We start from the raw sequence: 12,100 nt of genomic DNA on the forward strand, positions 1-12,100 counted from the left end.
TTTTGCTCTGACGATGACTCCTCTCAAAGCCTTGAATTACTGTAGCATCATAAGTAAACTATTACTGGCTCTATGGGCCGGAGTAAGATGGCTTTCAGGCTGTAATGACATTTTTGCAGCGCAATTTTGATTTCCAAAGTCTTTACACAAGATTAGGTTCGGTTTCGTGGCTAAACCTGTATCATTTCTTCTAATAGCAACAAGATAGTAAAGCAAATGTACCGCGTTAGATGTGGCAACCACGTGCATATTTGTTAAGCAGCTTTGACGGAAAAAAGACTAAATTATAAACAGGCATATATCATTTAAAGGGTCAGTTTATCCAGGACATAGACGCGTATCTTCATGCTGTTATCGGCTCTCAGCAGCTCACGTGGTCAGCCTGTAACATATCGTGTGCTTGTGTACTTGCAGACTGCCGCTCCCCTGGCTCCTCTGGTCCCTATTCAAAGGCTTGAGACCGGTGCAAGTCAGCTCCAACGGCCTCTTCTGTGCAATCGTGCTCCTCTTCCTCATGCTCCTCTTCGTCATCATCTCCATCGCCGCCTGCAAGTGGCGCATGAGCAAGCTGCTCGGCTTCATCATGTTCATGTTGTACTTCGTCTTCCTGGTGGTCAGTGTCATGCTAGAGAACAAGGTCATTAGCTGCCCGGTGACTATTTAAGGACCTTTCAGGGACCTACATCCCCTCCGTCACCCTCACCACCATAACCATCCTATTTGTCTGCTGTCCGTCTCACCCGACCCTTTGCGATCCTTTACACCGAGAACAAAAGACAAATAAGAAGAACTGTACAAGAGATGAATGAAAACTGTGGGATCTCCCTTTATTTTCAGTGAGCAGGTGGTGGTGGGGAGCGCTTAAACCATTAAGGGACAAGACTACAGCTTGGCTGGTTTAACATAGGCTTAACAAGAGTGGATTTTAAATATGTTGTTATTTTCACTGGCAGGTGAGTAGGGTAGAGGGTTTGGGTGGGTGGGTTATGGGTTTATGCCAAATATAGAAGTATTATGCATGCCATTAGTTTAACTAGACGAGAAATGAAGGTAGGTTGAGAAGAATGACCTCCTGTGAAGTTCGGGGGGAGAAACAAACAAACATGAGATGCACTGTTTAAAACTCTTAACAACAAATACGGCTGAGCTCAAATTTGTGATCACATTTGAAAGCACATACTGGTTGAACTGACTGAGACGTCGTGAGTGAATCGTGATGTGGACGAACTAATGAATGAGAGAAACGGTGCAGCGTGCGGATGAATGTGTTCTTCGAAACATGTTGTTTAATGGTCGATGGGGACGACTCTCTTTTGAGCTTCGCGCCTGAGCAGCAAGGAGCGCGGCGAAGGACAGATGAACTTCTATTTTCTTATTTCTTTCTTGCAAACTTGTCTGTGCTCAGAGTTGAAGCTTCTCCTCGCCCCCTGTCAGGGTGTCATTTTTCACCACTGAATGAGTCCTTTTTTCTTTTAAATTATTATTTTTTAATTCATTAGTAGCATTAGATAAACTGTAGCATGACAATCTGCTCCTTTTTTTCTTCACCCATTGAGCAAACATTAGGATTGTAAAGAGATTTCCATTTCACGTGCACCGATGGACAAAGGCAAGAACAAACAAAAGAAAAGCCTAAATGAAAGTTAGCTACATATGCTAGCCTTCAATATCTTGTACTGGTTAAGGGGGCAAAAACAAAAGCATGAATACTTAGGCTCATTAAAGATCCATAAACAAAGTCAATGTCAAGATAATACATTTGAAAATAACTTTACTGTGTTAAAGCGTCATGATTGATTTAGATTAGTCAGTGTGTAGTGCTTTGTTCACAGTAGAACTGGGCTCAAATCACCGGCTAGTTAAGCTCCTGGGGTAGAAGTTTCAAGGAGTCAACTGCATGTAGGGAAAAAAAGGAAACAAAAAAAAAAGCCACCTGGAGGTGAATTATACCAATCAACATTTAAGAAGTTGTATACCGAAATGTATACTTTCCAGACATGCTTCATAACTTCTTAATGCAAACGAGTGCTCAGTCTCTATGTAGAAAATGTCAACATTGTACGGTCGACGATATCTATCAAACTTGTGCAATTTCTTTTCTAATCAAAGGTGCTTTTGTGTGCATGTGTGCAATCTGCATTTAAAGTCACGACACGATGACGATTCATAGAGGTCATACTACCCGTGTTTTGCAACTAACTGCAAAAAAATATATATATATAAATATATACCCCGATCTGTGTTTTATACTGGGAAAATAAATCATAATCACGAACTCTCTTTAAGCATAGAATGTGGAAATCATCGACTCAACAGCAATATAGTGTGTGTCGTGTTGAAAGACACCCCTCCATCATGCGTCAGTGCCCTGCCCTCCCTCGCTGTCCTGTCCAGACATAAAAAACATACAAAAAAAAAAGAAAAAGCCCCACTTCATAAAGTGGGCGACCATTTCTCCTAAAACGAACCCCTTCCTGTTAGAGCTGGCCAGGAACACCTGCTTTACCTCAACACAGCCTCTGTACAGCAGCTTAGTAGGAGTTAACTGTAAAATAGTAGTAAATAGATTCTCTGAATGTGTGCGGGGAAATGCATGCGAGGCGTTCGGGCTGGTTACCCACTGACTGTACAGCGGAGCTTAGAATAGACGTTCACTTTTATGCACCCATTCAGAGACAAACACTAGGAACTCATTGGTTTTACTTTGTAAATAACAAACGTGTTTGATTTTTTTAATAGGTATTTATTTCTTTGCAATAGTGGATGGAAAAAGCTGGCGGCCCTTTATTATCATAATATTACAGAAACAACATAAGAATTCATTTTAAGGCTAAACATCAGATTAAAAATGTGTCTCTTCAGTTCAGAAAACGAGGGCTTTAAATACCACATTGCCTCCTCTGATTAAACAAATGTAGACGTGAGCGATGTTGCCATTTAAAGTTACAGATGCACAGGGCAAACAAAACTCTAGTGCCTGTCCAGACCGTGCTCACGATAAACCGCTGTGCTTGGCGCGTTCTCACATGTTATATTTCTTTGAGCATTTCTAGCAGCCGCATTCAAACAGTCGGTTTATGGCCTCTGCGATGACTCATGTACTTTCTGAAATTATCCTGCGCACACTCACCATTAAAACCCATTCCTCAGAGCTCCCACGCACTCGGGTTAATGTGATCACACCTCAAGTTTCTTCAACCACCTTTTCTTTAAAAGAATAGTTTGACATTGTGGGAGATTTAGCTTCTTGCGGAGAGTTGGATGAGAAGACGGCCGGAGCAGGTAAAAAAAATTTAAAAATCCAACACTTTGCTAATAAGTGTGATTGCTGAAAGATTTATCTATAGGCCTCACCCATTTGTGTTATTGAAATGTGACTCTATTCTACAAATTCCACTGCGTATTTGAGTGTTTGGACAACCTTGGATAGAGATATCATGTCATCATATCATTTTTTTCTGCTAATTAGGTATCAAAGGTTTGTGGGTGTGAGCAAGTTATCTCAAACTGCTACAACTTTTTGTCTAGCTTGACCTAATTCAGCTCAGGCCGAATAAGAAAAACAGAAGGCAAGACAAGAAAATTATTTCATCCTAATTACTTTTATTGCTTAAGAATAGAAACAGAGTTTAGACTTTTTAAAAAGGTCAAACTAGCCTGAACCATTAAATAAATTCCAGAAAATTCTGTCTTTTTGAAGCTGGAGTGCTTATTGAACCTTCTGAAAATGAAGAAAAATAATAAATTAAAATATCAGTTTGCATATATGAGTTTTAATTTGCATGTTTGTTTTGCTACATCTGGCATAGTTGTGCAATTTGTAAGTTTTTCAGAGGAATAAAATTCACACTGATGATGTAGAGGTCTCAAAAACTCATAAAAACTCACGTATCAAATATTATACACCTGGCATTACAGGGCTGGTTTATAAGCAATTAGCTTCTGCGTTTCAAGAGCTGCAGCAGCTTTCAGCGAATCACGCTGCAGTTTCTCCAAGTGTTTCGTAACATGTTTTCTCATCTGTTTAATCTCCACAAAAATATGTAAAAAAAAAAGCCTAAAATTAAGGAAACTTAGTTACATGTGGCTGTTTCTTCTTGTCTAACTATAAGCAACAAAGCAAACAAGCAAATTTCCTAAAATGTCTCAACTACCCTCAACGTGTTTACAGGTAATCTGAGTTTGGTCGGTCATGTGGTACATGTGCATACTCTGGTCATTTCATTTGTTCCATTCCTCCAAAGCCCCTCCCATCAAGTCAGCAAATTTCCAAATTTTATGTCTTTTTCTTTTTTGACTGAGAGCATGAATGGGGAGAAGAACAAGAAAAAATAAACCAAAAAAGAAAGAAGAGAAAAAAAACATAGAAGCGACTTAGCACATGAGCTTGGAAGTGATTGTGGTTTACCAGGGTAAGCGACCATGAAAGTTGACCACTAATGAACATTCTTGCACTGTAAATGTTTTATTTTCTTGGTGTTAATGTAAGATTTATTTAAGGTGTACATATATACAGATACAAATTAACCATATAAACTATATGTGTAAAAGAAATATGTCTCTTTATGTAAAAACACAAAGTATATAATAAAAACGAATAAAGATGCTTCAAATATGCAATAGTGTGTTTGATGTCTTCTTTTGTTGTTGTTGTAAAAATAATACTCTTTATTTCTCGCCATTACATCAACTTATCTGATGAAGTAAACTATATGGAGTCATGGCAACTTTAAGTTCCACATTAGAGAATTAAAGTCATGTAATGTTTCAAACTCTGGACTTCTACGGTGCTAATTTTAAAATTGTGAAACTCTTTCTTGATAACCAGTTCTGCTGCCTCTGGAAAAGCAGTCCTGGCATGCAGGGCTGCTTATGCAAATGCTCCGCTTTGCATAAAAAGTGGTAAGTCGAGATGCATGCCACTACAAAAAAGACTTTCTTGGCAGTGATGCCAGACTGTCTCTATCCATATTTTAAAGACGTAATAGGACTGCTATTAAGCACTAAGACAATGACACTGTAATGTAAGTACATTGGCATGCAGTCTGAGCTGATTAAAGATGATTAAAGTTTCTAAATTTTTCCATTGCTACCCATGCCTGGTAATTTGTGGAGTTACAATGTTGTGTTGATTAAAGCACCATATACTTAAATAGCAAAGATAGTGGCAGACCCAAGATGTCGGATGATAAATGATAAATGGACAGGGCCTTATATAGCGCTTTTTTTTTATTCTACTCAAGCACTCAAAGCACTTTATACAACGTGCCTCGCTGACTCATTGACACACATTCAGAAAAGTACTTTTTTCTGGGCTTTTCTATCTGACAATCATACACACTGACACTCCAGTGAACGCTTTAGAGAGCGTCTCGGGGTTTAATATCTTCCCCAAAGATACTTTGGCAGGTGGAGCGGGTAACCTCAGGGACATTTAAATAAAAGAGGTTCTCTCTTATCTGAAACACTGATTCTGCTTTTACGGATTTGAGAGTGTGATAAAGAGGTGTAGCCTACTTTTCAAGCATTTTTAAGCAGAAATGTATTGTTCGGTACATTCGCGTACCAGCATAAAAAAGTGTCATTAAGTCACGTATAACTGTGCGTCAGAGTGCACTCCAGGTCTTTAACAAAGTGTTCTGATCCCAGAGACAGACAAGGTGGGAAAAAACTCAACCAGGAGTCCTCTTTGGGAGTTTTGTGATTTCATCTCCTGATTTCACTTTTATCTATCTCTATTTACAACTGTGCATGTAGAAAAATCATAATGCTACCCTGTGGCTAGGTTGCCAAGCTCCCTGAACAACAGGGATGTGTCTATTTATTATTTTTTTAAATGGTGCACTTCAGCAGAGATGTGCAAAATCAAGATTTGCATTTGATCATGAAAAAATATTGGCATTTTTAAACGTTTTACCTGTGTAAAAGTCATAACCCTACTTTATTAATAGCATTGTGCTCAGCTACACTTACAATTCACATATATATGTATATATATAAAATGTTAGTGTAGCTGGAGATTATTTTAATTAGGTACATGCTGATGGTTAGCGTTACCTGAAATAATACAACAAAATATATTGTCAATAAACTAACACATAACTAACTTTGACCTCAGTAAAGACAATGAGTGCATGATGCTATCCGTGCTCTCATGCAGTGGTGCTAACAGCAGTCTACTCTGGGGGCCGCCCCACCCCACAACCCTTTCTTTGGACACAACCCTGCAGAAGGAGTATGCTACAAACTGGGAGTGACATCCTCTCACTTTTGCTACAAAGACTGAGTCACATCACCTACGTCAAAGTGCACCCGTCTTTAATGCCCTGGGAGTGGCAATGGCCTGTCTATGCAGTTTTCTGTACTGCCTTAATGCTTTTTGATGTTCTACTGAACACTTTCTCTAGCTGGTAAAAGGATACACCCCACTGTCTGTCATCCTCCAGATTTATTTGATTTCTCCATTGCATGCTGCAACTTCCACTTCCTTGGGAGGAGCTGAGTAATTAGTTTTAATTTGGAATTAATTTGGCTCTGTATGAATACAATAGACTCTATACTGCTATTATGCTTAGATAAGCTGCCCCCCTTTCATCCTCAATGAAACGTTTTATATTGTTGTTTGAGATCATCAATGATGATAGAAGTTTTTATTAGTGGCCTTAAGCATAGTCTAATATAAGTAAGGGCACTGATTCTCTTTGCTTCACATTGTGCCTTCTGTGTTTGTCTGGGTAAACTGTGGATACAGGGCGCCCTCTTCTGTTCAAACACTGACACGTCACTGTGACTAAGAGCGAAAGTTACGCAATCATCACTTCGACGTGTTCCACCCACTTAAAATTGTCCTCCAGCTATTAAGATTTCTACCGAATTGCAAAGTGCTTGGCTTTCTATAGAAACCTGCCTCACAGTTTTCCACGAACTTCTATATTTACTTGGTGTGATTTTCCCCAGTTCATTATAACTGGAGAGAGATACAATAAAACTCAAACCTTTTTTACCCCCCATTCTCTCTGGTGGATTAAACGAGTGTTGTTGTTATTACAATCCGTCTTGTAGGAAACATAAAGAATTTCTCTGGTAAAACGGACACAAACGCCCCCTGCACGAAATCTACAAATTTCCCCTTTTAAACATACGCTCAAGTAGTTATTGTGAAAAAAATATGTTACTCCTAACATCCATCCATTTATGAACGTGAACATGAAGGCTGGTCTATGTAACTGATTACTTCTGCTACTGAAAAAGAAAAGAAATAAATAAGTTTATTCATAAAGAAATCGACTTTAATGTCAATGTTTCATTGTTATTTTTAAGGGCAGTTTGGTCCTGGATTACAGTGTGAACCCAAATTGAAAAGGAAGCACAAACCCTGCATAGCCTGGAGACTCACCTGGTTGCATGTTGTAAGGCATAAAATCTAGTTCAAGGCACACACACTGGCGAGACACTGGTTGTGGGGGGGTGAGGGGAGAAGGGTAAGAATGTGGGTGAGATTTGGATTACTGAACTTGATAGGACATGCATTGGATTCTATAAGGTGAAGCCAAACTTTGATGGGGGCAAGGCACGATGAACTGGCTATTGTCTGATGTGCTTCCAGGGAGGCAAAGAATTTCCCGGGTGTTTCCTGCTAAATCCACTGGGATAGTCAAACACAGCCCGATTCTCGATAACTTTTCCTGCACTTGCACATCAAAGAGTTTTCATCAGAAATCAATTAGATGTGCAGATAAAAGGTCGCTGCTAGTCTACAACACCAAAAACAACCACAGTCTGTGTGAACTTTTTAAACCTACACCTAACAACATCTCTTATCTTTCCTCAGAAGCATGTTTCACTCCCCCAAGTGTTCCCAGTTTTTTCATGTTTATCACTTTGAGTGGTGTCACCAGCACGTTTCACTGGAAACCGTGAGTAAGGCCGAATCATCGCTGAAGTAATTTACTCAGAAAATTTGGGATTTTTGAACATGTTAAAAAATGAACCTCCTGGTATTCCCCTGGATAAGAGTCGTTTGACTTTTTGTAGTGCTAGCTCTCTTTATCTCCTGTCATGACCATGTTAGTAGTGCTAAGTTTCAAAGCTCTCCAGGTATTCTCCTCTACTTTTTCTGGACATACCCAAAACTCTAGCTTGAAATACACGATGTCACGGTAAGGCTGATGGAATTCATTTTTAAGTGTTGCTTATTCAGGGGTGGCTGTTTGATACGTGTGTTGAGTGAACAGTGCTGTTCATGGAAACACTGAGTGGGAAAGCAGATCATCTGGTAGTCGTCACAGTTAAGGCAGCAGAGTTGTGAAACACTAAATTAACGCTGAAGTGGTTTACTACATGGTCAAATATCAAGTTTGACAGATCTAACAAAAACTAAGCACTGAGATTTAATGCCTTGTTGAGTGTATTTTATATGAAATTTCTAAGGAATTTGAAGAGGGTAAGGAAACCAAGTAAGCGCAAAAACTATATTAAAAAAGGGAGCCAAAGTTTCTTAACTTAAGAGTAAAATTTAAGCACCCAAACCTGTCTTTTGGCAGGCATTAATAATTCAGTTCACAGCTTACTGTAAACTGAGATAAGATTTACTAAATGTCAAAAATGCTTTTTTTTGTGACGCTGTAATCTCAATTTCACTACCATAAATCACCTCCACTTCAAATGTCATGACTTTCTTAAAAATCACCTGCGGCTTAAAGAGAAAAACCCCACAGGTTTTTGTCACTGGAGCCATGATAAATTATAGAGGAACACATCCTTCACCTAAGCTAGAGGGATATTTAGTTCATGTTGTCCATAAATCACAACGGAGTACTGTGAGCCTCATATGTCACAAGCTGTAAAGATCTCCTACAGTCTCTTTTACACTTGCATTTTTGCTTTTTTTTTAACAAAAAAGATCCACTTTTGTAAATTAAAATTTTTTCTCTTAATTCTTCATGGGAATTAATGATTATTTTTTCAGTTGGACTTACTGTAAATAAGCAGTTAGTTGTATTTACTTAGTACAACCGTGTCTGGATTACTGTTTTATATGTTATGAAGTTAATACAGCACGTAAGGCAAACATTAGCAGCACCCCAAACACTTTAATGTGAAACCATTGGTAACAATAAAGTCATAATACCATTAATATAACACAAAGCTCTGCTCCCTCTCTCTTTATATACGGATATGTATAATATGAAAATAGACAAAACAATATAAAAACCAGTGCAGAAGAATCAAATCTAGTTTCCTCTTAAAAGTGTTAGTCAGTGACAGTGTTGTAGTCAGTGGGGAGTTCCCATCTTACCCTTCACATTTTTGTGAAGCTAATGTAGCTAATTTGTCAGCTTTTAATGAACTCCTCGTGGAGTACAGAGGGTGGCTGGTTCAGCAAGACAACTTTTTATCGATCAGACTTTTGCCCAGTGACTTCATCTGCTCACTGCTACAGGGCGTGCTTACGATTGACTCAGCAAAATACACCTAAGCCAAATCCTCTACACTCATTTGATCCTGTTACAAGTGTGGCAGCAGACTCTTGTCTGAGGCAGACAGAGTGAGAGCATAATTTTACAAATATGTCACACTCATGCGTGTCACCGCTTAAAGATGCCCCAATTAGCTGTTTTTGGGAACTTGTGTGGGGAGTCGAGATCACCAATTTCAAAAGGGGGTCTCGGTGGACCTGAGATCATATGATGACTCACAGCAGGGCCTCTGTTGATCTGATTTGTAACTGCTGCACATGTGGCCGTGTGATTCAGCATGAGCCGGGTTTGAAAGAGGGTTTTGGTTAGCAGCACAGAGAAAATGATGTATAATAATAACCATGCAAGCTGACATGCACTGATATGTCAGCATGAGATTTCAAACTGACTCAGAAAGAGCGGAAAAACAGCAAATATAGACAAAACACAGCAGCTGGTTTAAACTAAACTGATTTTAAGGGTTACAACTTCAACATGTTGCGGCTATAGGAGCAGGAAAAAAAATGTCATGTGACAAAATCTAATGAGCTTGGAAAGAAAAGCGTCAGGACTTCTTTAGGTTTCCTTGAAGATGTTTTTTTTAAGTCTGGCTTAAAATTTGGGACTCCACCAATTGTTCTTAGAACTGAAGAAGCTTCTCGGATGAGGTGAAACATCTTCAAGGAAACGTAAAGAAATCCAGATGCTTCTCTTTCCAAGCTCCTTAGACTACGATGACCTGGATGACTGAGAACCTTCACAGACATGTGACAAAATCATTTTATAGTCCTTGAGGAACTTTATGTTTCAGAAATGAGCAGAATAGTCATTACAGTAATTCTTTTTATATTGACAGGAGCTGGAGCATAATTATGTAAGTTTAACAAATGGTGGGAAATAAAACCCTCTTACTACAAATTTACTTATAGCTGCTAATGGCTGGTTTGCATGCTACTATCAGAATACGTTTTAGTATATGTCATTAGTGTGTAACTGTTGCAGCACATCACATATTTGATGCATTTCATGCAACAGACCAGTTACATGAAGCGTCTAGAAAGAAAAAAAAGTGATTGCAGTTATTATTTTTAAAATCAAAAACCTATAATTAAAAAAATAAGTAAATTCTTCTTGGGACAGATTGTTTTTAAAGCATTAGTAATTTAGTAATTTCATCATATCATTCTGAACAGTGCTTGTTATATTCCATACTTCATATTGTTTCCTTTTGTTGACGTCCACTCAGCAAAACCATGCAAACTAGTTTATAAGCTCTCTGTAAATGAGGCTGTTGCTTGTCCTTGTCCCCGCTGCAATCAACAGTTAGAATATCCATAGAGGCAAATTCTTCCATTCACTAAAAGTTCCTACGTACTGATTCATGTATAACCACAATCAAGCACACCTTACATTTTCCCTGGGAAAAAATGTGAAGCACTATTCCTCACAACTGTGTGTTTACACCTCGTTTCCCAGGTGTTATAACAGTGACTTGTATCTTGATCCTCACACCGGTGATTTCCATTTGATTCCCATGTTTTCTCTTCAGATTCAGATGTGATTCTATGTTTTTATGACAGGAATGAGCCCCTTTGTGTTGCTGTTATTTTGAACTTGATTAGAGCTTCTCTCCTGGAGTATTCCTGACAAGTTTCAGATGTATATCTAGTATATTGGATGTGTGGTGACATGCTTTCTGTGCTGTTTAATGTTCACTTGCGATATTACAAGTATCTGTTGTGTCACTCCTGTAGTTCTTGCTCTCTCAGAATGGATTTACTGCTTCAGTGTGATTTAAACACTGGAAAATATGCAACCTTCCCCTTAACGGACCTACCTTTTAAAATAAATTTACATTCCCTGCAGCACACATTTGTACTGCTAAGTATTGTTTACAGTGTGGTTGCCATGTTAAACAACTGCTTACTGTACGAAATGGAAACACTGAGCCTGACAGATCGTTTTTGTCTTTTTATCCTTTGAAGTATTTGTTCTCTGGGAGTTGACAGGTGTGTCCAGAGTTGACACCTACCTTGGGAAGTGAATCATCAGCCCCGACCAAACTGAAATGAACTGAAAGATTGTCGTTTTTCTTTTAAAAAGACAGAATCTTGACCTTCTCACTAGCTTAGGCTTGATCACGGGTCAGCTAAATATGTTGTTTTAACTTCATTTAAAAAAATTAAGCTAAATGCTGGGAGGATGGTCTATTTAGCACCTGTGAGGGGCAGCGGCAAAATAGGTTTAGAGTAAATACAGCAAAGGAATTTAAAAACCCTGTGCTGTTAAATTATTACATACTGACTGTAAATAACACTTTAATGTTTTTTGTGCTGCCCTAAAAAATCTAAATGGAAAATGTATTTTATTTTGTTGTGTATATATATATATATATATATATATATATATATACACTTGGGTCAGCTGACATCAGTGATTGAGGTACTATATACATAAAGCATAAATGCTCCAACTGGCTTTTAGTAGTGATTAGGTTTAATAAAAGGTTCCAAGATGTTCTTTTTAATGAATTGTATGAATGTAGTGAAGTAGTATCAACTTTAAATAGAAATACTCACAAACCATAGAACCCTCCACTTTTACGCTTGTGTGGAGGAACACAAATGTCCCTTTTTTTGCTA

The 12,100-nt window shown here is 38.4% G+C and overlaps 1 protein-coding gene across 4 annotated transcripts in view; it reads left to right on the forward strand.

Annotated features, from left to right (window-relative positions):
• Positions 1 to 4,614, forward strand: part of LOC308390792 (sodium/potassium/calcium exchanger 2-like) — a 49,160-nt gene extending 44,546 nt beyond the window's left edge. For all 4 annotated transcript variants that reach the window (XM_080873075.1, XM_080873076.1, XM_080873077.1 and 1 more), the window contains one exon: positions 415 to 4,614. In XM_080873075.1, the coding sequence (XP_080729201.1) occupies positions 415 to 664 (250 nt within the window). In that variant the 3' untranslated portion in view covers positions 665 to 4,614. The remainder of the gene's footprint in view (positions 1 to 414) is intronic.
• The last annotated feature ends 7,486 nt before the right edge of the window (positions 4,615 to 12,100 follow it).

This window comes from Rhamphochromis sp. 'chilingali', assembly GCF_963969265.1.
Source record: "Rhamphochromis sp. 'chilingali' genome assembly, chromosome: 1".
NCBI classification, from domain to species: Eukaryota; Metazoa; Chordata; class Actinopteri; order Cichliformes; family Cichlidae; genus Rhamphochromis; species Rhamphochromis sp. 'chilingali'.